The sequence below is a fragment of the Passer montanus genome, unplaced genomic scaffold, assembly GCF_014805655.1.
Source record: "Passer montanus isolate IOZ18808 unplaced genomic scaffold, ASM1480565v1 scaffold16, whole genome shotgun sequence".
In the NCBI taxonomy this organism is placed as follows: Eukaryota; Metazoa; Chordata; class Aves; order Passeriformes; family Passeridae; genus Passer; species Passer montanus.
In genome coordinates this window covers 14,176,628-14,204,146 of record NW_024363160.1, presented here as the reverse complement: position 1 = coordinate 14,204,146, position 27,519 = coordinate 14,176,628, and the positions used below count along the sequence as shown (strand labels likewise).

General features: G+C 40.0%; 1 protein-coding gene across 35 annotated transcripts in view; it reads left to right on the top strand.

The window, feature by feature from the left end:
• DTNA (dystrobrevin alpha) overlaps positions 1-27,519 on the top strand; it is a 222,850-nt gene that overhangs the window by 168,463 nt on the left and 26,868 nt on the right. For 8 of the 35 annotated variants that reach the window (XM_039703021.1, XM_039703020.1, XM_039703022.1 and 5 more), the window contains 10 exons: positions 1,118-1,284; positions 3,720-3,844; positions 6,963-6,971; positions 8,441-8,521; positions 10,386-10,475; positions 15,931-16,029; positions 16,649-16,741; positions 23,354-23,441; positions 25,902-25,999; positions 27,376-27,489. In XM_039703021.1, the coding sequence (XP_039558955.1) occupies positions 1,118-1,284; positions 3,720-3,844; positions 6,963-6,971; positions 8,441-8,521; positions 10,386-10,475; positions 15,931-16,029; positions 16,649-16,741; positions 23,354-23,441; positions 25,902-25,999; positions 27,376-27,489 (964 nt within the window). Of the gene's footprint in view, positions 1-1,117; positions 1,285-3,719; positions 3,845-6,962; positions 6,972-8,440; positions 8,522-10,385; positions 10,476-11,028; positions 11,081-15,930; positions 16,030-16,648; positions 16,742-23,353; positions 23,442-25,901; positions 26,000-27,375; positions 27,490-27,519 lie in introns of those variants that run through there. The other 27 variants (XM_039703030.1, XM_039703027.1, XM_039703039.1 and 24 more) reach the window with 21 other exon arrangements.

Below are 27,519 nucleotides of genomic sequence, written 5' to 3'. Positions count from 1 at the left end.
GCTGTAGTGAGGAAAGAGGAACAGAAATAGCAGTATTGCCCAGAAGGTGCTTCCAAATACCTCACTTGGTGCTTTAGCGTCCTCAGTGACTTGCCTCCTTGTCACTGTCTGCTTCTGAATAGAGAACAGGTTCCTCCAAAAGCCAGCTTTATAAATCTGGGCATCCAAAGCTATGTGTTGAACCCCATATATAGGTACCTAAATGACACTACTTGTGCAGATGAGACAGCAGTATTTAAGAGACAATAACATGTCTAAGTACACTTTCATCCTTTCAGTAGTCATGTAGCTAAGTTTGACTTTTCCTCCAAGGTGCCTCACTTCAGCTGCTTAAAGCACAACAAAACATTCACCTTCTCCCAATGGTGCAGCTGCAGTGGATTTTCCCACATACAAATTTCCTTTGTCATAGAATGGTGTGGATTGAAAGGGACCTTAGAGATCATGCAATTCCAACTCCATGGCAGGGACATCTTCCATTAGACCAGGTTGCTCAAATCCCCATCCAGTCTGGCTTTTAACACTTCCAGGGATGGGTCATCCACGACTTATTCAGACAATGCAATTCAGTGCCTCATCATCCTCACTGTAGAGATTTTCTTGCTAATACCTAATCTAAACCTGCCTTCTTTCAGTGGACCCATTCCCCCTTGTCCTATGCCTACATGCCCTTGGCAAAAGTCCCTCTCCAGCTCTCCTGTATCCCCTTTAGGTACTGGAAGGCTGCTCTAAGGACTCCCTGGAGCTTTCTCTTCTCCAGGCTGAACAACTCTCTCAGCCTGTCTTCATAGGAGAGCCCTTTTCTTCATGGCCCTTCTCTGTACTCTGTCATGTATTCTGTTAGACACTGAACACACATGTTTTTTCTGCTGTGAGCAGGAGGCATGGTTACCAGCTCAGAAGTGAAGAAGGGTTTGGTGCCCAGTGTAGGAAGTGTTGCCCGTGGCTTAGCACAGGTTGCTGTATTTTCTCAGGTCAGAGCTGTCAACAGCATCCAACGCTGCAGATTGCTTTAAACAAAGAAGGGAACACCCTTCAGTTTGGGGTTTGTCCATAAACTTTTTCTGGGTGTTTCTTTGTTTTGTTTTTTGGCTCACCATTTCTTTCTCCCTCACAGTCTTCCACCCCGTCGAGTGTTCCTACTGCCACAGCGAGAGCATGATGGGGTTTCGCTACCGCTGCCAGCAGTGTCACAATTACCAGCTCTGTCAGGACTGCTTCTGGAGGGGCCATGCCAGCGGTTCCCACAGCAACCAGCACCAAATGAAAGAGTACACGTCATGGGTAAGGGAAGGCTCCTGCCTCGCTGCAGTCTGCTTTGCCCTCCAGCCATCAGAGAAGCCCCAGCTCTGGGCAGCTGTCTAGCTCAGGCAAGCTGGGAGCCGGGCTGGCACTTTGGATTAGTGACCCTGTCTGGGAGGCTCTGGCCTTGGGAGCCGTCAGGAGAGCGTGGAGGTGGGAATGGTCTTTTCTGGGTGAGGATCTGGGGCGCCTATGACGGTGCGTGCCGCGGTGAGGGCAGCGCAGGAGGGGCTGGCAGCAGGGCACCAGGCTCATGGCAGCTTCTCCCGTTCCCACAGGACTCACGGTAAAATCGTCATTGGCTTGCTCTGTTTGGCTACGTGTAAATGAAATGATGAATACTTAATGCTCATTCATCAATATTTTCAGTTGAGTGGCTGCAGCATATGCGTAGCATTTGGGATGATCCTGGCACTGTAGATTTGAGCGTGGTCACAGGCTTAGATCCACAGTAGCATTTACTATAGAGCAAAGCTCACTTCAGTCTTTTTGTTGTTAATCAAAATAATGCAGTATTTTTGCTAAGCTGAAAGGGAGGTATCAACAGCTGCTGGAACCTTAACCTTCCCTGAAGGGCATGAGACCTGGGGACTCATCTTTCCATGAACTGGAGCAAAGTCCCCTTGTTTACAGAACATCAAAATCCTTCAGGATTCAAACATAAATAGCAGAAAATACATAATTAATCTCGAACATTTCAAAAGTATATTGTTAAAAAAAAGAAAATTATGCATACAGCAAAAGCTCCTATTTTTATGGTACTTTGCTTTTATTATTTAACAAAGTTCTGAATTTTAATACTTTTAAAATGTTTGGTTTTCTGTTGATGGAACAGGCAAGGGTTAAATGGGACGTGGTTTTCTCTGTATGCCAGTCATACAGCCCTGCACTGTATCCCAGCAGACCTGGGTCTGTAATTGTTTTTGTGGGTCCTAATTGCTGCTTGTTGCATAGACACAAATGGCCAGAGTTTAGTATCTGAATAGGAAAAGTGCCCACTATATAGCTCAGACTCCATTCCTAGCAGCAATTTATGCTATAAAATCCATTTTTTGCCGTAGCCAGGGAGCTATAATTATAGGTAGCAAGTAATTGGAAAACTTAGGATTTCTGCTCAGCGGAAGACAAAAATGTGATCACATGCCTAGTGCTTTCAGATGTTTCCTTGCCAGAAACAAATGTTTTGCTTCAAGTTTGAAGTTGCCTTTCTGTAACATGCATTAGCATTTGTTCAAACCTGGTTAGCATTCTCCATAATGCATCAGTATCGAGCTCCACATGCAGATTGGAAATGTTTATGGGTGCAATGGAAATCAACTGTTCTCAATTCAGAGTGAAATTGCATTTGTAATGAAAAAGAGCTTGAACTTTATGAATTTAGGTTGGATTTCTCTAGTAAAAATATTTCAGTATAGACTTGGTGACAATCATATGTCAATACAGGATGTATATGCACAAATACAAAACCCTTTCTGTCAAATTCCAAAAAGGTTTTTCAATTTGAGCCTGTAGAGCTGTGTTTTGGGGAGAGGAGATAGTGTAAGGATCACTAACCCTTTTTTGCTGACAGAGAACTGAATCACAGAGAGCTGAGTTGAATTCCCTGAGAATCCTTCACACAGCCTAAAAGACACCCTGGATCTCAGAGATCCTTTAGAAGGGAAGTTTAGTTTACTCTTCAAGTGCATAGTCTCCAAACAAAACAGAAAGCAGAAAATACTGGGTTTTTTTGTTTTTTGGTTTTTTTTACACACTGAGGAAAATTACGCAGACGCTCCCTATCTTTTGGGGACAGAGACAGTACATCAGTCTCTTTTGAAGTGCTGTTGCCACAGTGGGACAATTCCTGGCAAGCCCCTGTCTCAAATTTCTATTCTCCAGTGGTGAGTGGCCACAGGAGGTGGAAGAGAAGCTTTGTAATAGCAGCTAAACAATACAGGGTACTGGAGGTGAGGAGGGATATAGTAGTGAGGGGGAAGAACAAAGCAGCCTAGTGCCTGGCCCATATCTAGGAGGGAAATTATGTCCCATACAGTGTATCTATAGAGACAGGCATGCTTGGATCTGTTCTCCTTGCATTCTCAAACTGGTGAGGTACCAGCCTGCACCAGTCCAAGTGACACAAACTGTGCTGTTCCTTGTTCAACAATGCCTGAGTGCAGCATTGTGAAAAAGCCATGGCAACTTTCCCTATAGCTACACCCCCAGCCTGCTCTAGAGGCTGCTAGAGGTAACAGTAATTCTTTCCCAAACGGAGCCCTCTTTGCCTTACCAGACTCTGGGCATGGGAGGGGGGCAAGGGGGATGTCAGTCCATAGGTGTGTGAGCTGTTAGAGCTTCCTGTTGTTTTGTGCTTCCTATAGCAGAAACAGTATGCACCTTGTCCAGATTACCTCTACCTTCCTTGTTCCTCCCAGAAATCACCTGCTAAGAAGCTAACTAATGCACTTAGCAAGTCTTTAAGCTGTGCTTCCAGCCGTGAACCTTTGCACCCAATGTTCCCTGACCAGCCTGAAAAACCTCTAAACCTGGCTCATATTGTGTAAGTATCTGTGTGCTGTAGACAAAGTAAGCTTTGTTGTAAGAGTTGCTTGCACCAAGTGTAGATACTACAGCTCTGAACAAAGCAGGAGGCAGATGTGGCTTGTCCAGCTCAATGCATCACAAGTGCAAATTTGCTGGTGGGGATATTTAGTGTAAAAGTGTTCTTCTGGTGTGACTTCACCTGTAAATATCAATGGTATATATACATACAGTCATGTACTGGGACACAACATTGTAATGTCCCCATTCTCCTCAAGAGATGTTCATGCAATTTTATGGAGTTTCATCACTTTGGGATGTATTGATGCTGAGAACATCACTTCTGTCATTAGAGACTATTAACTTGAGTGTATCACAGGTATGCCTTGACACAGGGCACCAGAGAAAAATGAAATCAGACCAATTTTGTAAAAAAAGTTGTCACAGTTCTCACTGACTTTTGTGGAGCTGTGGCTTCACCCAGCCTTGAAGAATTGTGTTAGTCTGCATAAAAAGTGGGCCTTCAACTGCCAAGTCACTTGAAAAGAGTCTATTACCCTTATGTTTTGATATGTTGAGAAAGCAAGATTATTTTTGGTATAACAGCATGTCACTACTTTTTTTCTGCGTGAGTCAAGAAACACAAATCAGAAAGAAAAAGTATTTGTGCAGAGTGAGGAAAGTACCACTTTGGATGGGCTTTTTTCTAAAGCATGTCCACTACCCATAGTGGCAGACACTCCAATTTTCTAATTTATCAATCTGGCTTCCCTTTGCTTCTTGGGTCCTTGAAAATAAGGGGAAAAACCATTAAATTTCCCATAAAATTAAGAAAAAAATAAGACATTGGTTGGAAGAAAGGTACAAAGAAATTAAGTTGGAAAAAATATTCCAAAAATACTGCCTTTAAAGTATTTCTCTTATTCTGGTATATTTTTTAAGAAAATATCTTTCTTAACCATGTTCCCAGGGCTTCTGACTGAAGTATTTTGGGCAGCAGCTATTAGAATTGTATTTCCATGCTGCATATCTATGTTACTGGCTGCTGGAACTGCTCTAGTGTGTAATTATTATACCTTTGTCTATCCTGAGTGTTTGTATGTAGCATCTGCAAGGGCAAGTGCCCTCCAGCCATTGTGGGCTGTGCAACACCTGGAAAGTTCACCCAACGTGCCTGGCATTTTAAGGATGAGTTATGCTGATGGTCTTCCTTATATGGTTATAGCACAACTTCTTCAAGGTGTTAGAGAGTGCTCTGGTCTTCAGAGACAAGGTGCCTCTGACAGATACATAGTGCCAAATCTCTGTCACAATTGTCAGTTAAAACCCCTGCCCCTGTTTATGGAACAGAACTGGGAGGATGTTGTTCTTTGGCAGAAATGATCCGGAGTTGGATCTGCTGAGCTCCCTCACTGCTGTGCCTGGCCCTGCTGGCAAGTCAGTGATAATTTCACAGGGCAGATTTTGGCCGTCCTTAAGGGAAATGGAGAGACAAGACAGAGAGCTTGAAACTGAAAGAGAAGTCTCTGTTCCCTGTTGGCAGGGGGATCTTGAAGGCTGGGGATATGTCAGAATATAAAAGGTAGTGAAAACTGGGCTACTGTGAATGGATTAAATGCATTTAGGCAAGGCAAGGGAAAGGTACCATAATTAAGTAGGAACTGATCCAAATTTTCACTGTGAAATTAACACCTTCCCTTATTCCTAAATATACAGACAATTTAGAGTGATGGGATGTGAGAACAAACCACCATCTATTCTGGTTTATGACAGTTTCTCTTTATTCATAGATTGATGGTAATATAACTTGGCAATATATATTGGCTACACGGATGCATGAGTGAGAAACCTGTAAGTTGTGGAGGTATCATGATGTACAGCATAATTGACACAAATTAACTGAGGGGAGAGGTATGCTACAGAACCTTGTCAAGAATATCTTCTCACTGATGCAGTTTTTATTTTTAAACATAATGGAAGTTGAGAAAAACAGCTCTGGGCAGGAATCCAGGCAAAAAAGGGGATTTATATTTGCATTAGATGGAAGAATTTTGGCAACAAAACAGTATCCTTTTCTTAGCTTCTAGCTTAAATGGGGACAAGTGCTCCCTGCATTACTATAGAGACTTTCCTTTTGTTTGTTCTTCCACCTTTGCCTGGCACCAGACAAAAAGACTGCATGGCTTTTTTGTTTTACTGGTGCCACACAAAATTTTGAATTAAGCAAGAAACACATCTAAAGCCTCATCTGCAGAAGTAGTTATCAACGTGTCATAAACCTGATGGTAGAACTCCTCCCACTGATGAAAGGGTCATTTTTCCTCTCTGTACATAAGAATAGCAACATGAAAGAAAGTCCAGACAGCAGAGATGACAAATGGCATAGCCGTGGAGGTATTTTTCAAATCTATTCTGTGCTGGCCTGACTTCATTTCCATCTTAAGCCTGTGAGAGCATTATTTTTGACATCAGTGTAAACAGGTTGGAGCAGCCTGGAGCACTTTGGAAAATTCCTCCTATTTAATTTGGTTTATTACTATGGATATATGTTGTGCCATAGCATGCTTTTATTACATAGCATATTTCAATGGCATCAAGTGTTTTCTGTCTCCTTGAGGACACTTAATTCAGAATCACTTTTATCAGCTTAATCACACACTTTGAGGAGTTTAAAAATAACCTCAGAAAGGTATAATTTATAGTCAATAGCTGAGTTTTCCTTTGCTTTGCAATGTCTGTTGTTCTGTCTTACCACATCACACAACTCTGTGTGTTTGAACATCCATTTGATAGTCAAGTGGAACCTGAGGACCGTGACAATGGGCATTAGCCTTTCCCAACATGCCTTGGGAAAGCTTCAGATTAGTTTTATATAATTTTTTTTTATTTTGAGAATTGACAAAGTAATGCTAATCAGAAAACCTTAGCAAGGTCTTGGAGTTTAAAGACATTTGTGCACAAGAGTAACTTTGCTTTTGTAAACAGATTGATGACCTTTTATGAATAAAGGCTCTCATACTTTTTGCAGAATCAGGGTCATAAGAAAGGAGTATGTCCAATGTAATACTTAGACCATATGCATAGTAAACTGACAATTTAATTAATGATCTCTTTTCCATTTTATTCTGCTGCAAAAGAGATACTTGGTGAGTATTTTTCTTCTTTAGTACACTGGTTGAAGGAAAAGCTTGGAAAAATTGTGATAATCTTGGTATTACAAAAAAACCCAAAACATTAAACTCTTCTCTGTAAGTACATAGAAGAAAAAGGACTGCTTCTCAAATTCATGACTGATCAGAACTTAAGTTTTTCGCGTGGTTCTGCAGATGCAGGGTTAGGTTAAAACTGTAGTTTCATATAAATAAATAAATAAACAAATTAATAAATAACATTCCACATCCTACCTCTTTCTTTTCACGGGTTTAAATTTCTCAAAAATCAGTGTAGCATTATCATGCTGAGAAATTCATTTGAATGTTTCAAATACCATATTTTTTCCTGTTTTATAAGAAGTTACAGGGCAAAATATATAGTAATGGTTTAGTTCCATGCATAACTGGGTTTCTTGGAAATGCTTTGGTTGACCAGTTGTCTTACAAAATTGGAGCCCAGTGAATATTTTGCAGATGGCTACCATATTTCAATTTGCACATTTGCAGAACTCAAAAAGCAAGATAGATCTTCCACAGAGCCTAAAGGAAATATTAACCAAATTGAGGTCCAAATTATATGTGGATTCAGATTCTGCTCATATCTGATTGAATGCCCTGTGATTTTAATAACATACCTTTTAGTTGTTCCTGAGCAGATAGATCTTTTGCCCAATGTTCCATAAGAGATCTACAGAAAAGGGGAAATTTCTCCTTAATGGATACAGAAGGAGAAAATTACACACAGATTATTTTTAAGAGTAGACAGTAAAAGAAAGCTTAGTAAAATTCCTTCTTGTTTCATTTTTTTTTAATAAAAGCAGGAAATAAAGAATATAATAATAAAATCATCATTACTAATGGGTCCTCTTGAACTAAGTACTTACTCTACATTTTGACTTTGGATTCAATATACCAGAAAAGCTTTGCCATCAAGCCAGTTTAATTCCTTGTGTATTTTATAAGATGCTGAGGGCTTGGATACACTGTGATCACTATGTGGATGTGGCAGCATGGAGCTTAGCATCAGGAATATCTTCATTAAAAGATGTGTCATTTATTGGCAGTTCCATGCTGCAGACCTCCATGCTGCCACAGAAAACTGACTGCCAGTGCTCATCCTGGCTGATTGAAAGCAGGGACTGCACCCTGGATTGTTGCCTCTGGAAAGGAACAGTGGCATCGTGGCTGTTCTACCAAAGCAGGGGGAAAAAAGTCAAGCAGGTTGCTTAAAATTCACCTCAGAACACACAAAGGCATTATTTCCCTCCAGGCCTAAGTACCAGTGTGTTTTTATCAACTTCTTAGAACGACAGCATCTATAACTTGAAACTATTACTGTGTAAAGCAGAAGATGCCAGTTGCAATGTTACTTTAAACAAGCTCATTCTGTTCTACATAAATACTGTTGTTGATGGAGGGGGTTTTGGTGCAAAATTAATGCAGCTGGATATTTTGCCTTTTAGGCCCCCCCGACCTGTAACCAGCATGAACGACACACTCTTCTCCCATTCTGTTCCCTCAGGAAGTCCCTTTGCAAACAGAAGGTGAGTTCTTATCCTTATTTATATCAAACCATTATATGATAGTGGTGGAAGTTTAAATTTTCAGTTCCCTCACAGGGGTAAAAAAAACCCCAAACCCTCTCACCCAGTAAAATCAAGAGACATGAGCAGAGAAATGCCTTGGTTAGTTTGGACTGATACCCAGAGATCTGAACAGAGGGCTGGAGTTAAGGCATCCCAAGCTTCCACAGCAGAGCGCTGAATTTCAGCTCTCATTTGAACCATCCTGACCCACTAAAAAGTGCTCACATGCAACCCCAGGGTCCCCCATAGGGACCCAAAATGGTCTGTTGGTGAGAAGCCATTTTGTAACAGCACCATGGGAATAGGAACTGGGATGTGCCTGCATCATACCACAAGATATGGATGAACAAAGAGAAGATGTCTTCATACTTCCAAGACATAGGAAGACATCCTTTCTCCTGTTAAACCATTCTGATTTTAATTAAAATCAACAAGGAAGAAGGAATAATCTTGGAATATGGTGACTACCCTTCAGTAAACAAACCAGGGAAGTCTCATCAGAAACAAATCCCAAAGAGGAGGTGCTTTCAGCTGACTGTACATTTTGACTCAATATTTTGGCTCATCCAGCCAAAATATGTGTGTAGCTTTCGCTAGCTGTCTGACCCCATCTATGTAAGCCTGCAAATGCACATAGGTAAGAAGGTGGCAGGAAAATAACTTCCTGCTGTCTTAGGGAAGATGAGCAATGTGTCTTCCTTGGGTGCATTTTATTGCTTGAATCCTGCTCTGTGTGTCAGTGCTTCAGCATTCCCAAATGACTAAACACAATCTCTGGGTATAAACAGCTACATACTTTAACACAAAAACTGAAACCAAACCTGCAGTGTACACTGCAAAGTCAGAGTGTAGATGGTTTACTACTTCTTTGATTTATGAATTTTGTTACCACAAGCCATAAGCTGTAAATTCTGTGTTGTCTCAGTGCAACTGGGTGTGACTGAGATGCTTTTTGAAAGTCAGTCCCAAAGCAGCCCCCAAGGCCAGATCTGCTGCCTATACGGAGAGACTGCAAATGCAGATTCATTTCTGTAGTTGGAATATATGGGGGTTTATGTGCTAGGCAGGGTGAAGTATTTCTAGCCTCTCCAGGAGAGGTCGCTAAGAGCAGCACTCTTTAGGAGTGTTGCTGATGCTTCTCTTTATTCTCAAGATATCCCTGTTCTCAATCAACAAAAGTGCACTGCTCCTTAGGCCAGGGACCTGCAGTGACACTCACAGCACTGTCTACTGTGCTGCTTGTCTCTCTTTGCCTGTGAAACATACCTGATTATTTTACTTTTGTCTTCTTTAGCAACTGACTGTCTTTAACTATCAGGTTTAAACGTACATGCTTCCTGAGCTGTTAGAATTCCTTTTTCTTCCTAGGAAACATTCCTTGATGAGAATCCCCTGAAGGCAGGTGATAGTACCACCCCCCTCAAGCATAGGTACCCAGACTTCCTTATAAGTGCATAGTGTGGCATCCTTGTACAGTTAAAAGTTTCCATGATGCAGCAGTCATTCTGGCTTTTTTAGAGTTAACTGTACCCTGATATGAAAAGTAATTACATTGATTGTATATTAGAAGTTTTGTCACTTTTGTTTCATTGACATAGCAGGATTTTAGGAGTTTGACAGCTTATTCTCAGTATTTTTATTTTCACCTTTTACAAATTTAATTTGCATCTTTTTGTTGGAAAGAAAAAGCACCCTACAAACAGCCAAGTCAGTATTCTTTCTAAATAAATTAGATTTATTGTTACAAACCCTCTCTGAACACTCTGCTCTCTGTGTATTCTTTCTGAGGTATTAACAAGGTTTCATTGTTTGAATCATTCAGGTTACTTGGGGGTATAAATGCAGCCAGTCCTGTGGCTGATGAGCATTCTCTTATAAAGCTGTATGTAAATCAGCTTCACAACAATTCACGGTCAGTATGAGAGCACTAACCTACTAATCGCAGTAGTTCTGTAGCTCATGCACTAAATCATTAGCAATTCTGCTAAACTACTCAAAATATTCTTTAAGGAAGGCTCTGATGGGCTAGAGGGTTTCTGTGGCTCTAATTAGTCTTTTGAATAGACTTCCTGCTGGCTGTGGGCTTTGCCAACTTCTCTTGCTTCTGCGCAGCACAACTCTCTTTCCTTTTACCCTTTCATGTAGGATTAATATTCATGTGTCCAGTGGAAGTTGGAAAAACTGCTTTTGTAAACTACACCTTTATGGTTCCATCATCAATGTATGACTTGCCTGTTGTGTTCTTGACCAGGGAATGAAAGAGGCCTGCACAAAAGCCTGGAAATTATTTCAGGTCTCACAGCCACCGTCCTCTGCCTCAGCTCTCACTGTGGGTGGCTGCTGTTCTGCCTTGTGCTGCTTGCCAATAACCCTTCCCAGACCCCTCAGCTTTGCTTTTCAAAATGACCACAGGAAAGGCAGATCTAAGTCCTCCTGAAGCTAATGAAAACTTCCCATTTACATAGTGAGCACTGGATTTGGACCCATACCTCTCACTGCTGAATCCTTTTTCCAGCATTCCCTCACATCTCAGTGACCTAAAGGAAGATCCTGTTTCAGTCTGCATAAAATAAATATGCAATTGCATAAGAACAGTTTCCCCAGCTTTTTTATGTGGAATTATGTAGAAATTTCCTTTTTTTTTTTTCTTGTTAGTCCATGAGCATTAACTAGAATTCAGTAAGAATTATCGATATGAAGGTACTTTTCTGCTAAATGTCAAGATCTTCAATCTGGGTTAGACTAATAACTGTATCTTCATTCATTCTTTTAAGTTTTACTGTTACAATTGCCCTGGGAAAATCAGGCCCCATTAGTGGAAGCTCACCCTCTTGAACATCAGAGAAACAGACTTTGATAGCTCTGTTTGCAGTTGTGCTGGTTTTATATTAAATACTCCATGACTCATATTATAATAAGAGTACAAACCCAGGGTAAAATTTCTAGCTGGATGTAATCAACACTAAAAGCTCTGCTGGCTGTATTTTCACTGCAGATAACTTATGGTTACTTTAATTTGTATTGCAGTCTAGTCCAAAGGTTTCAGATAGCTTTAAGTGACGTTTTTATGCAATTTGAATGTTTATTCAAAGGAGAATTGGCAGAGAAAGTAATTCATAGCATTCCCATGGTATTTATTTCAGCTACTTGTGTTCACTTAAGAACATAGCCATTCTAACCAGTTCCTCCCTGTGGCAGCAAATGCTAAATTCAGCACACCAGCTCATTCTGCTGCTGGAAATGGATAGCATCTCCTAAGTTCAGCACACTACTATATTTCTGGATACAGGAGTGAAAACTGGAAATTAACTGGAAGGATGGAGAATCTTGTTAGAGGAAAGATCTTTAATAATTGGTGAATGGAGTGACAAATTGCAGGGAGCAGCTGAAAGGAGATGGAACATTATATACTATTTACACTTTAATTGCCTCTGGAGCACTGATTTCGGGTGGGTACACAATTACTCCAAAGCTCAAAGGAAGTTGGGTTCAGGCTTTCCCAAAGATGCTTTTTAATTTCTTCAAACTGCTTTAGAATTAGAGTCCACTTAAAATTTCTGTGCTTGTTTGCTTAGTTTGAGCCAGCAGGCCCATAAGAGAGCTTTAATGAGGAGGTTGGCCTAGCAATTACAAGCACCTTTCTTCCTTATGTATACAGTGTGGAAATTGGTATCAACAATATGCTCTGTACAGCTCAAGAACAGCTTTAAAGCATTTGTGTTAGAAAAGAAGAAACAAAAAAGTCTGTGATCTTCTCCCAAATACCAAATCATGGTCATTTGCTGTTGACAGCTAACATGATTAAAACCACAAGGCCTGTAATTCTTTTGCTGTAGCTAATATTCAGAGGTTTTCTCTCATTTGTTTTTGCAATTTCTGATGTCCTAGAGGGCAGCAGAACAAGGGAAGATTACTGCAATAGGTAATGCCCTTGCAAACCCAATGATTTGGATATGTTACATCAAAACAAGAAAACTTAGCATTATAGAAACTTTTGTCCGGTCAAGAGAAGTAACTCAATACACTGAATTAATGGGTTTTTTTCCTTATTTGAATAATTTTGTTCCCCTGCTGCAGTCTGTCATGCTGACTTAAAGTATATAGCTGCCATAGTAATGGGTACAATGTCCTGCTCTTTCTTTATAAATGTTTTCTTTAAGCTATTGAATTATTGTGCTTAGGTAGGATAAGAGGAAACAGAATGTTTTTTCTTGAATTTTTCTCAGCCCCTCCTTCACAGCTAATGCATTTAGTTTTTCTAAAGGGGTAATAAACTGGAATAAATGGTGTGATGCAACACATTCTGGTGAACTTGAAATGACTTGGCAATTACACAAGGATAGATAGAAAGAATGTGCTATGATATCAGATATCCATAGCCAAGCAGAAATTGAATCTTATTTAATGCTGAGTCGGAATGGCCGGTGCCTTTTTTGAACTCCACATAAAAGTTAAAGGAATTTATATTCAACCTGGGCATAACAAGAGATTAGGCCAGATTTCTAGTCATCAACTAACTTGGAGCAAAACACACTGGTTGCTGCTGTTCTCCATGTTCCTATCTCTAAGGAGCGTGGTAGACTTCAACTGCATGCTGTCTTTGCGTGACTTATTCAGAACAAGATGAGAAGCCTTATTCAGTAGAATATCAGCTAAAGGAAAGGTTTATATGTTTGGTGTTTAGTAGCCAGGTAGACATTAATGAGGGCATAACATTTACACCAATAGTATTAGGTCTATATCTTCATAGACATCTGCTCACAGCTGGAAGGTTTGTCTCTAAATTTGGATGGAGAAGCATTACTTAGCATCCTACAAGATGTTCCACTTTAGCAGGAATATATATTTAAAATATCTTTAAAATATATTTCCACTTGGAAATTCTCTTTGGCCAGACTGATCTCTGAAGTGTTACTTGTGTTTTGAGGGATATGTGGAGGATGTGGGAAGATATGGAAGAACAAGGACAAATGTCAGCTCTTCCAAATGAAGAAGGTGGAATCGGGGACAAAGGTGAAAAGGATTATAAAGGAGGCAGCCTAACCTTGGTCTCCAAAGATACTGAAATTATAAAAGAGTAAGCATCTGGAGGATAATAAACAAGATATAACCACCGTAGATTTGTCAAGAACAAATATCAACCAAACTAATTTATTTAATTGACAGGATGACTGATCCAGTGGGTAAAAAAAGAATCAGCACATACAATACAGGTTGACCTTAAAAGGACTTACAAACATAGTCTCAGATGACACAGAAGTACCCAGAGGAAATACAGATATAGGGAAATTAGTAAAAGAACAACATTGAAAACGAGTAATGACATGTTCAGAAGTTTGCTGTTGATTTAGGAGAAGGACATCTGTTGGGCTTCTTGAAAGCTATCCTAAATTAGACACTGCACTATTTCTCATAGCGACTTAATGGAAGCAATAGAGTGAATACATCCAATTTGTTGGTGGTACAAAGGTTGAAATAGTTGTGGAAAGGAGTGCTTGGAGAGCAGTTTCTAAATAAAAGAAAAGTAGCTTAGCAGCAATGGTAGTAATTGATGTCCAAATGATCTGAAATCAATTACAGGAAATTCAGTAATTATAAGTGAAAAGTGCTGTAGCAAGGAAGCAAATAGTCACATAAAAGATGGGAGCATAATTAGATGGATAGAAATATTTTAAAAGAAGACCTAGCAGTTGCAGTGAACCACAAACTAATTGAAGTCAGAAATACAATTGTTAGATTGCATTTGACCCTGGAACATCATGTGGAAAGCCATTAAAACTCATTCCCCAGAGGAGGAGACATCTGCCTAGAGGTTTGCTTGCAGTTTAGGGCAGCAGCAAGGGAGTAGATATGCTAACCAGCATAGCTGGAGTCCAGAGGACACCCAGACATCAGAAAAACAGAGAAAATGTAACTCATGAGAAAAGGCTGGAAGATTAAAGTTTGCTGAATCAACTGAAAAGGAAAGGGCCAAGGTATCAGTTGCTCAATGGTAATCCTTGCTTGCCTGTCTCTCCACACTAACTGTGTGGCCTCTGGAGCATAGGAGAGAGGAGCTTGTGGTTGGTGAAGGGCAAGAAAGCAAGGCCCAAAATCTGCCATGGCCTTTGGTCTCCCACTGTGGCAACATACTTATCTGTACTTCTAGAAGTGAAAGGTGCATCTTTGGCTGAAGTGGCACACCCTGTACCCTGTGAATGCATTTTCCTTCTGTAACTGGGAAGAAAACGTGTGGAAAACTCATCCTTCTAGATGGCATGGCACATGTTTATCTGCATGGATTTTGCCCCAGTGGAAGTGCAATACATATAAGTCGCATGCTGGTGGGCAGAGAAATGTGAAACAAACAATTTTTTTTGCTGTGCAGTACAGCATTTCGTTCAGTTATCTTACAAATTTATTATAAATCAATAGGCTTGAGTTCTTAGGACAGCCTTTGGTCCCATCCTCTTCAGAACCCTACTGCCAACCTTGCCCTCCCAAAAGGAGGGGAATTACACAAATCTCACTTCATTTAATTCCTTCTTTGTCCCAGTATTGAAGGTTTTGAAGATTACCAGGCACCACATTTGTGCAACATTACCTGCCTACACACAAACACAGAGACCCATACACCCCTGGATGCCCAAGTGCATCCATGCTTTCGCACCCATGAGGTGCCAAACAAAAAAAAAGGTGATTAATTTTTAAAAACAAGAAAGTAAAATATAATTTTGTTTTGCTTTGTTGTTTCTTAAAAACAAAAAAGTGCTGCAGCATGAAAAATAAAAAGAACATTTTCAATGTTTCTCATTTTTAGCCAGTGGTACCTTGTTAACATGGATATTTAAGTGTTGGGAAAGAGGCAGTTACTGCAATCCATTAAATACTGTAATTAGGAAAAAAGTGTGTTTGGTGACTATATATTATTTTAAATCAACAGAAGAACAGTACTTCTGAAAATTAAACTGCTGTGTCCCATCACTGCTTCCAAATAAATGCCTTTCCACAGATTATTGAAACCATCTTACAGTTAATGTGGAGAAAAGCAATTTAGCTGTTATGGTAAAGCTTTCCCAGCTCGAAAGCAGCATTTGAGACTTTGAGACCATGTTTATCTCAGACTCATCAGGAAAATACACAAGCCTTCATCTCTCCACTTGAGAGAGAAGCACATTTTGTTTGTCATTTCTGTAGTGGGGGCTTTAATAGTTTGCTTTTGGAGAATAGGAGGGAAAACTCGTAATTCCTGATTTTGCATTTCCTGACGTTTTCTAGACTTTCTTTAAAGCCTCTATTATTTTTATTCAGTCCAGAGCACTCAAATGAGCTTCTCCAAACTCTGTTCTGTAATGAATTTCAGACATCACTGTTTACCCTCTTCTTAGTTTTCCTGTCTTATTAACTAGCTCTCCTTCCAAGAATACTGAAGTAGAGCAGAGCAAACTGCTGGCTAGGGCTGCTCCAGCTTTCTTGAAAGGCAAAGGGTAAGTTAAAGAGAGAGTATGTTCTTAACTTGCACTAACACAGCTAAACCAAAACATTTTCCTCTATTCCTCCCATTTTTAATGTATTCTATATACATCTTTCCTGAGAAAATTGTGATAAGCAATTAACCCAGTGAGCTAAGTAAGGCATGTTTAAATATATGTATGTACACCTGGATGGATAAGGTCTTGACCAGACACTTCCAAGCAAATCCAGCTTGTGAATTCAGAGTGTCAGTAATGTATGTTACATATCTATATTAATGTTTGTGTGCAATATATAGTATATTAAACCAAATAATGCTGACCTCACAATTTGCTGTATTTTGTAATAAATGCTACTGTATAGCTCCAGAGCTTCAGTTCCTGGCCTGATCTGGCATCTCACTGATTTCTGAGGCTAGCTCTGTCATCAAGTAGTATGCTACCATCCTAAATCACTAAATACTAAACATATAATTACAATAATAACAAAATAATTTCTGCACTTGGCGTGTTATTTCATTTAGATTTTTTTTTTCTAAGAACGCTGAAGTATTCTTTCCTAGATTCCCATTTCACAATCTTACTTGCTCCTGCTCTCTCTGTTTGTGTCTGTCTGGCTCACACCCTGTTTCAGGTTACAGTACAGCCTCGATGTTGCAGACAGGCTGGCTGATGAACACGTGCTCATCGGGGTCTATGTCAACATGCTGCAGAGCAGCCCCGCACGGTTAGTGCAGTTTGGCACCTTTGGGGGACCCAGCAGAGGCACCCTGCTCAGCCAAATGCTCTCACTGTTTCCTCCTGGCCACGAGCTGGAGCAGCTCTTCGTGAGCACTAACCTGTAGTGAATATGTATCAATATGGGGTATGTCCTCCCAAAGTTGATAGACTGTGGCACTGGCTGCTATTTTCTCTACTGAGGCTTGTGAGGTATTGCCAAGTATTGCAAATAATTGCTTGGTTAAGAATGGCTATGCAAATTGCTTGGCACACTGAGCTCTAGGCAGTGCAGGATTTGGTGGTGGTACAGAAATCTTCACACAAGAATGATTAAACAAGCCCATGTTTTCAAGGTATTCAATTTTGAGATCATATATAATTTGTAGCTTCACTTTCCTTAAAAGTTGGCAACTGTAATAGTACATAAATAATTAAATCGTGATAATAATTTTCTTATTGACCTAGTGAGAGAAATTAATTTTGATTTTTACATATGTCAGGCATTGCTTTTAAGTCTCCCTGATTTCTGCATTTTTTGAATCTTGTATACAAATTTTCCCTTCTTTCATCTAGACTCAGGAGTTTTAAATGGGTGTCTTGAACATATTTCATTGTTTCTGCTGGAGTGATTATAGAGCTTTTTCTCCTAAACCCACCAGCTGTCCTGGCACTTGAGATGCTGGCATTGCAGCCCGCCGTGCCAGGGAAGGGAAAAGCTGCCTCACCTCTCCAAGTGCAACAGAATTCCACAGACTTTGCAGCCCTGTACCAGCAAAGTGCTGACCAGTATATGGGCCTAGAAAATGTGGTGCTGAGCAGAAAACTGTACAGTGTTTCTACCAAAACTATGATCAGGAGGTTTATTTTGCTCACAGCAAACCCTTCCGTTTCCTGTGCTGCCACTGCAGAATATTTCCCAGTTTAGAAAAAAGTCTCCATTTACTCTAGTATGTAGGAGGCAATAAGCAATTTCATTTAGGAGAATGAATGCAATGGTTCTCTGCAGTCTCAAAAATTTCCCTTCTGCATGTAGCTCCTGTTGAAAATGGGAGTAATTTGTCATGCCTAGTGGATAAAAAAGTCTGCCTCCATTGTCCTAGATCTGTTTCTCTGCCCTGTAGCCCATTGGAATGTGGCAGTGGTGGAGGGTTGAAAAGGCAAACTAGGTTTTTTCAGGAGGAAAATGAAAACCATTTATCCTAAGTAAAACATTTTCAGGGGGAGTTTCATTCCTGAAGAAGCACTTCCAGAAATCAGACTTACTGAGGAATGTTGACATGTGGCTGTGAAAGCAGGCTCCTGGGGGAATGTGTGTGACCAGCCATTGCCCAACCATGACTGAGGATAGGAATATGCTGCCACTCAGTCTGGTGTGACAGGGAGAAGGAAGTGTGGCTCTGGCTACCATGAATGACTTACTTGGTATGGTTATTCAGGAGGCGACTGAGAATGGACATGGTGGTGGTAGACTTGTTTGACAGGCATAGCATTTTGCATGCTGTGTCTAGGATTCATTCAGCTTCAGTGAGGGCTACCTGTTCCTCCTGAGACCTCTTTGTAGGTGCCTTGTCTCATCTGTACTCTTTCCATCCTCCCAAATTTATTCTTTATATTTCAACCTGTTCCCTCAAAGCTTTGAGCCAACCTCACCAAGTCATAGCACCTTTGTTTCCAAATATACATATAGAAATCATATGCCATGAGATTCAACATTTGTTTGGTTTTGAGAAACAAATGGGGGAGTGACTGACAACAACCTTAATTGTTTTAACAACTGATGCAAAGCATAGTACATAACATCTGAATACTGACATTAAATCACTGCAGTCACAGCATCCTCAATGAGAAACAATCTCAGTTATTTGTATCATTAGTTTTTGACAGAAACATAAGCTAGGGGGACAGTAGTCTTAGTCAAGCATTAGACCATACTGCATTGCTATTTTCTGCTTTGTTGGACTGAGACTGCAAGTAGAGAAATAGAATGGTTACATTTTGGTAAAAACAACGACAAAATCTTGCCATCCTAGAACTCCTGTGTGAATCCATTTTCCAGAGGAGTAGGTGAGACCTCTGCAGGAAGCTCAGCTGCTGCATCTCAAAGTCTGGGGTGGCATCTTCAGGCAAAGCTGACCTCCTCCTGCCCATGCCTCAAAGTGGCTGGATGCAGTTTACTCTAAACCCACACACTTGTGCCAAGATGGTGCTAAGTTCAAGTTGTTTCACCCTGCATCTTAAGGAGGTTTGGTAACCTGAGTAAAGCATGCAGTTAACCAAAGTGAGATAACTTCTGGTTTAGGGGAGGCTGCAGCTGGCCAGCTCTGCTGTTCAATCTGCCTGCAAAATACTACCTGTACCTGCCCAGACATCAGATAATTCAAGTGCTTCTGGCAGCCAAAGCTGAAAAGAGGTGTGATTGTAGCTGGACCTTTATCTGCAAGAAAAACCTGCAGAGATACTTTGTGAGCATAAAACATGTAATTATCTCAAGAGCTGTATAGTAACATTAAAAAAAAAAACAAGATTTGGGGTTTTTAGATGCTGAGGCTAATTTATAGCTAATCATCAGTCTAATATAACCCAGTATAACTTTGGTTTTGTTTTAAGTGCAGCTAGTATTTATATTTTGGGCTTTGTGGGCTATTTTTAATTCATTTAATTAATTTTCACTGCTTATCTTTATTTTTCATCTCCAGTTATTTGGTACTGCAAGTAAAAGTACAAGTTTTCCTTTCCTACTACCACAGGCTAATAAGCTACTTGAGGGTTTTTTAGAAGCCAGTACTCCAGAGCAAATTAATAAACAAGAGGAAGAATTAATTCATTATTTATAGTAACTATATGGATAGAAAAATTAGCCCTTAGCCAGATGTTTTGAATAGTTTAATTGCAAAGTCTTTTTTAGTATTTAAAACCAATATTTGACACTTACTTTAGTTTATCTTTAGTGTCTGATTCTTAAAATAGTTTCCATTTTTGTAAGGTAGAGACTTGGCCTAGCTTTGAATAATAATTCCACATATTTCAGCCTTTTTCTTTTCAGGTGTAGAAAAAAATCAGGTAGACTAAAAGTAAGAGGTTATTTTGGCTTCATAGAGAGCTGTTTTCTGGAGGTTTTATGTTATACTGCATGGTACTATGTGAATCCTATTTCTCTATAGAAGTGTTGGATTATATTTTAAAATGTTTTAAAATATTGTATATTTTAAATATATTTGTATATTTAAATATCTATATTTTTAAATGTTTATTAAGGGGGTGTGCAGAACTCTAGGTGCAAAGGCTGGTTTAATCTTCCTTTGAAAGAGGAAAAACATTCAGAGACCAGAGGAAATGTGTAGACATATAGCTCCCTTGAACAGAGTTAGTTTTTGTGATTATTCACACATAGCTGAATGCTATAATATTTTGGTGGTAAAATCTCTGTGATTCTAAAGTATTAATTAATTAATACTAGTGGCTAATTAACAGTAGTAGAGGACTCAGATGATTTGTTTTGGTTTAAAGTGCCAGGCCGGTTTTGAAAGTGTGGTGGTTAAATAGTCCTTGGAATACATTTGGTGCGTTGCTGTTATGCCTTTTTTTTTCAGCCTTAAGCAAATTATTTATTCAGAAAGTGTTTGTAGAATAAGAGCACATGAAGACTGCACTGGTACTTCTCTTGCAAAAATTTCATGAGACTTTTCTAACCAGCGGTGACACAATTGTAAAACCAGCAGGGAACATCCACATCAGCTATTGCCAGGTGCCTACTGCAGAACAGGCTGGTCTGACATATCTGAAGCCAGAGAAATAGCAAAGATCCTCCAGAGTCATTCCTTTGCTCATAGGTTGTCATGTTTTTCATCCTTTGCCTGCAGTTTTGAGATCCCTTTTTTTAATGGAGCGTCCTTAGACCACAGAAGTCCTAATGTGCAGGTGCTAATATTGGATATTCACTCTACATCTGAATGGTGATAGGTGCCAGAACAATTATTGCTAATAATTATAAGGTCTTTTAAGAAATGGTCACTAATGAAGAAGCAGTGATTTTTAGAAAAGAAGGAACAACAGTAGGATATTTGTATGCAAAATGTCCAGTTTCTCTCAAAAGGATGCCTGAATCATTCCCCTGGGGTCCCAAATTCTGCACACACATTCATAGTATTTTAAACCTTTTTGTGTACGATTGTCTTACTGTATCACTGTATTTCTGGTTTTCTGTGAAGTTGGTGAAGTAAAACAGAACTGAATTATGAATCTGAGAACTCTGAGACATAAAATTCTTGGCAGTTGAGGGTAATGCTGCTGTGCAAACTTCTGTGCTTAATGGTCACATAGAATAATGGTCACATGGTATATTCCAGAAGTCCATTTATCTCAGACATTGAAATTTAATTTTCAAGGCTTTGGGGCTAGTGATTTGCAGCACCCATAGACTAAATTTGACACATTGCTACATCTATTTTATGACATCCACCCACACATAAATATATATCAAAGGTATTAAATACAAGTAAGCCACAAGTAAGTCATACAAGTGGCTTGGTTAATTCAGTAAAGCAGTTGGCTTAGGTGTTAGCTCACATCTCAGAACTCTGGTGCAGATTGGGTTATGCCAACAAGTGGAACCATAATCCATTTTTCCAAGATGGATGTGGCTGCACATTGCCATAAAAAGGAGAATTGATGCTGAATGCTTGCTGTTTTCACAACCATCTGTTAGGATGCCATGTTTTAGTCATTATGGTAAAATTAAAAATTTATTAAACTGTCATGAAAGTAACCATTTTTACCCAGTTTACATAATTTTGTGTCTGCAAGAGTTGCTCACTCCTTTCTTTCTGTGGGTGACATATTAGTACAGTAAGCACGAGTATGTAAGAAGCAGAACTGTATAAATTTAGAAAAATGCTTTAGCTTTGGTCTTTCCCAAAGGCATATCAGTTACCCCACCAGAATCTCAGTAAGCATAAAATTAGGCTGTATATGTAACAAAATAAACATAACCAAAACCAAAAAGTCAGTGGTCATCTACCACCAGAAGTCTTACATGCAGTCTGCGGCACAAGTTTTATTTACACAGAACCTCTCTGTGTCTCAGTTTTCAGAGCTTTACTGTTTTTCTAAACTTCTTGTTTGTGGTCTCACAGGTTATTATCACAATGAGAAAAAGATGATGTTTGTTTCTTGTCTCTTGCATCACTAAGCTGTAGCAAATCCACATGACACCCAGCTTTAGTTTCATGATCAGTGAATATCAACCACTGCTCATCTTTCACACATAACTTTTAAATCCCAGTGGATTTAATCAGGCCAAACAACACATGTGCACTGTAGTTCCCTGAAGGACATGGGGCTATGAACTCACTGAGAAGCTTTAGAGAAATATTTCTTTTAAATATATCAGTTCTTCAAAAGCAGAGCTTTTGGTACAAGTGTGATTTTCCTCTGAAAGGCTTTTCAAGTTCAAGGTACAATTTCTGGGGAAAAAATCAGAATAAAATGCCATGCCCAGACTCTTCTTTTGCCAGCAACCAGTTACATGCCCAGAAGAGCCCCTGGGCAGGGAGGTTTGTTCCTGTTTCCCTTCAGACAAAAACCATTATAGAGTAGCCAAAGGATAAGACAAGAGGCCAGACTTGCCTCTGTCTGGGAAAGTCTACAGGCAGCCTTGTATTCCATGTGGCAATTCCGCATTCCTCTCACTGCTTCTTAGGGACTTCATTTTTTTTCTCTCTTATGTATACTAAAAGTAATGCAGTATAGGATTCTAAAGCCCAGGATTATCCAGGGTCAACAAAGTCCTTTTCAGATTTCTGGTTTTGTTAGTTTTTGATGTTCATCTGCAAAATTCTTAATGTTTAGAAATATTGAAAGTCCTCACTATATTACCTTTTTCCTGATCATCTGACTAAATAATAGCTTCCTTTTAAAATAAGGACAGTTGGAAAAGCATTAACCTGAGAGAAATATTTGCATTTTATATTCTTGGGGGAGAGAAAATAATAAGGTGCAATATTTTAGAGGAATTCAGCATATTTGCTGTTTAGTTTTTTAACTTGTTGATCTCAGTCATGTGACACTGTGAAATCTTGCTCCCTAATAGCAAGAAATCAAGAATAAAAGAGAAAGCCTGATTATAAATTCCTAGGTCAATGATCCATGAGATCTTGGTAAGTGACTTGAAAAACTATCCTAAACACTGTTTTCTGGTAAAAATATGATGACAAAGCTTCTAAAGTTTTTCTCAACAAACACCAAGGCTTCTGACCAAAAAATCGCCTTCCAGGTGATATGACAAAGCTGAATTGTAAAATAAATACTGACTGATGGTCCTAACCACCTCCTGACCCTTTTGGGGCAGAGTGGTCTGCAAGCTGCATCCTGTACAACTTTTACTGTGGGCTACAGAGTGCTGCCCTTTTCTCCCTAAAGGAAGGTACTGCCCAGCCCCTTAGAGCTGATCTTTCCAAGGAAATTCTCTCCCTTTTGCTCAATTAACATCAGCTGTTCCTAATTTGGTGACGGTTTGCTCCTTTGTTCTGATGTGTGGGGGTGTGAGGTGGTGGCTGGCTGAGGCAGAGGGTGTTTTTGCCATGTATGAACCTCTCTTCCCATTTTCCCCTCCCCTGAGCAGCGTCCTTGACAGTGCAAGTCGGCTGGATGAAGAACACAAGCTGATCGCCAGGTACGCAGCAAGGCTGGCAGCAGAAACTTCTTCATCAGTAAGTGTTTTAATTAAAGGAAGGTACTTTCCTTCTGTCTTGTTCCAGGGGCTTGGCAAGATCAGGGAAATTACATCTGACAGTCTAATGATTAATGGATTATTTTTCCCTACTCGTTTCATCAGAGGCTGTTATGCTTTAATAATAACACTTTTATGCAGTCCATTGAATCCAAAGAATCCACATACTAATGCATATAATCTATATACTAATGCAGTGGCATTTAAATAATTGCATCAAAGGGAGCCTGACATCTTGAACTCAGGAAAGACTATAGAATATTGTCTGGACTAGCTTTGGTTAAAGGTTAATGATTTACTGCATTGGAAAAATGGGGTGGTGAATCCATTTTACTCTCTAGCTCAAATATCACAGCCACTAGGCCCTTAAGTACTAAGGATATTAAAGAATGTTCTTCAGCAGGATGACTGTAATGACCCCCTGCATTAGCCCTGGCTCCCATTTTCATTTCAGAGCAATGATTATTCTGCTCTCTGTGTCCAAAGATAGAAGGTGATGACAGACTAAAACCTTACTAACTGCATTCAAGAACAAGAGAGAATGAAGCAGGAACCTTATCAAAGTATATAAAATCTTAAATGGTACATAAAAGGTCAGCCTAGCTACTTTTTTTCAATCTCAGACCATTTGATAGAACAAGGGTCCATGAATGATGGTTAAGTGAAAAGCAGCAGGTCTGGAGTGCCCAGAAACATTTTCACACTGAGATTTTCACACTGTGGGGTCAATTGAAAGGGTGAAATTGGGCACCACACATTGTGTAAAGACACTGAGTCACATTTAGACCACGTGAAGATGGGCCTGCTGCCCCATGCAGATGTCATGGAGATTTCACACTACCTGCAGCTGCCTGGGAGGAGAGGGGTGCTCCTGTTCTGCCAGTCCAGCCCAAATCAATCATTTCCAGACATGTGACACAGTGTTTTGAATTTAAGGCAACCTGTAGATGACTGTCTTATTTCTGAAAGGCAGTAATTCTTTATGGGAACATGATTTCCCATTAATAATGTCTCTGGTTAAAAATCAGTCAGCATCAGTTCCATATAACATGTGTCCTTTTGATGTAGGGAAAAATGGTGTAAGCAGAGCTGACTTGAAGGAAAATATTGAATTTTTCATTGCCATTCATCTTTGCTTTTTGAACAAAAGAGACAGAAGGAAAAGGGGATGTTTCTATAAAGAGAAATCTTTACAAGCAAAAGAGTGATGTCCAGTATGGGCAGTGGAAATTTTTAAAGCTTTGCTGATAGTTATTCTGGATTTTAAGGAACTGAATATATTGATAACAGTGGGCATTCAAGATAAAGATCCTGCTTCCTCCTGTATGGGTGATGACATCCACCAGTGTGTATCAGTTTTTAATGCACTGTTCTGCTTCCCTGTGGTTGATGTGTTAATGGGAAAATGCATCCATAGCAGAAAAGATAGTAAGTGGTTACGGGGTGAAACATACTGTCCTTTTCCTACAGACAGTCCTAACCTTTGTTAGGCTATTGAAATATATCTTCATTCTTTTTGAGGATTCACCTCCTGGCAGGGAAGATGGCTGACATCAAGTAAAATAACACTCCAGAGTTACACTTCACAGGGCTTTTTGTGGTGAGGAGCCCACATATTACAGCAGTAACTCAGCAGAGTATTTTTAAATACCTGATTCTTTCAGGTTGTAGTTGGAAATAAATAGGTATCTTTCATTGTTGTGAAACTTCTAAATGTCCTGTGTTGTCATTGTTGCAATACTGAAATACAGGAGTGTGAACAAGGAAAGCAAGGACTGATTATTGCTGATGAACATGCAAAAAAGGGATAGTCCAGTGAAGCTGTAGTGAGCACTGCCTAGTTTGGTGAGAGACAAATTATCATATAATTTTATTGGTGGAAAAAAAGATTTTGCTGTACCTGAAGGACTGGGGAAAGAGGTTTCCTAAAGTATCATGAGAGCAGGTAGGAAAACTTGGCCAAATGGGCCATACAGCCAGACTGAGAACTGAGCACTGCTTTCAAACTGAAAGTAAAACTGTGCTTTCAAGAGAGTGAAGCATCACTGCCCTGGAAACACATCCTGTTCTTTCTGGAGGCAGACACTGGTTTTTGCTTCAGTGTGCTCCTCTTGTCTGTAGCATCAATATCAAGAGCCACATTACAGCAACTGCCTGCAGCAGTGTCATTGCCTTTTATGATTGGTTCAGAGGAAGCTGCATGAGAAAGCAGTGTCTGACAGGATGGTAAACACAGAGTCTTATTTACTCTAGCACTTACTCTGCTTTTACTAGCAATGGTTCCATACTGGTATGAGATAACATGAATGTTCTTTTTTTAGTGTAGGCAAGCTTGGTACTGCACTTTCTGTAAACAGATTTCACAGAACAGATCTGTGTTGAACTCATGGTGCATGCTGGCTATTCCTCTTTCAATGCAGCCTTCTCTGTTTTACAACAGCAGCCGAGTCAGCAGAGAGGGGCATCAGATATCTCCTTCACCATTGATGCCAACAAGCAGCAAAGGCAGCTGATTGCAGAGCTTGAAAACAAAAACCGGTAAGGATCCACTAAGTACCTGGTTTGCTTCAGTCCCATATGTTACATATGCGTTTGTTTCTTGGCATTTTTTAGCACCTATACTTTTACAATGTGCGCAGGCACATACATCTTCCCCTACAGAAAAACAGCAAAGAAACATCCATAAAATAGGATAAAGGCTCTGAAATCCATAGCCGTACCATGTTTTCAGAAGTGTACTGTCCAATGACACGATATAATCATGAGTACTTTACTGTTTGCAGCTGCTGTTTGTTAAGAGTTGTTTTTTTTTAAAATCTGTCCTGTTTCAAAACCGGATTAACTTTCTGTTGGATTCTCTGTAGCACTATAACATGAAATGATAACAGGATCAGTCACACTTGTAATGTTATGCTCCCCTGCTTTTATTCAGGAAAAGATGATTAAAGCTTTTCAGAACACAGTCTGCCTGGGAGAGGTTAGCAGGAAGATTAGCAGCCAGTTAGGCTGCTGATCAAATGAGACAGGAGGTGCAGATGTGACTGAGACTGAGAGAGAGTGTCCAGGAGAAATAGGCCGGCCGGCCCAAAAGAGGAGTGATGCCTGTTTGTTAACAGCAGAGAACCTGGCCCTGGGTACCAGACTGCCTGATGCCATGAAATGTATGGCAGCAGAGCTCTGCTTTTAGTGCTGGACCATAAAACAGAGGCTAGCCCAGACCAGATGGTTTCCTATTCCAAACTTTGCACTGCCTTCTGTCACCGTGTAATGAGCACCACCAGCTCCAGTCTCGATTTGCCTTTCATAGTTCGAGGCTGCCTCCTGACCGTCTGCTTGCAGCACATTGTGAAGAAGAGACAAAATTCACAGAGGTTTCAACCTTCTGCTGTGAAGCTTTGTATTAGCCTTTTGACAGCACTCCAGGGCTCACAAGCCAGTCGTAGCAAGTCTTATTAAAGTGCTTTTCTGTGAATTGTCAGCTCTCTCACATCTCTGCTTCCATTAAAACTATTTTAAAGGGCTAAATATTTTCTCTGACACTCCACAATGTCCACAAAGGTTACTTCAATTTTTTTTTTAAGTTCGTGAGGTGGTGGAAGTGTTCATGGTGAAGAATTACAAGGGAGCAGTTCTGTCAAGCATGGAGCTATTTTATGTCTACCTGTGTTTTTTGGGGGGTTTTGAAGAATGGTTTCCCTTTATGACAAAATCCTAAAAGTTTATTCAGAAAATATCCAGAAGCCTCTCCCATTGCTGAGGGCTTCTTTGGTTGTCTGCAAACAAGTCATTTTACTTACATCTTCGCTGATTAAAAGCTAAATACAGTCATACTTTTTCACCTCTTGCAATGTCCAGGGAACTGCTTTTGTGGAAAATAACTTACTTATGGTCTTCTGTTTGTTCTCCTCCCCAAGAGAAATCCTGCAGGAGATCCAGAGGCTGCGACTTGAGCATGAGCAAGCATCTCAGCCCACACCAGAGAAGGCCCAACAAAATCCCACTCTCCTTGCAGAGCTCCGGCTCCTGAGGTAAGCTCACAGCAGCAAAACCTCTGGCCT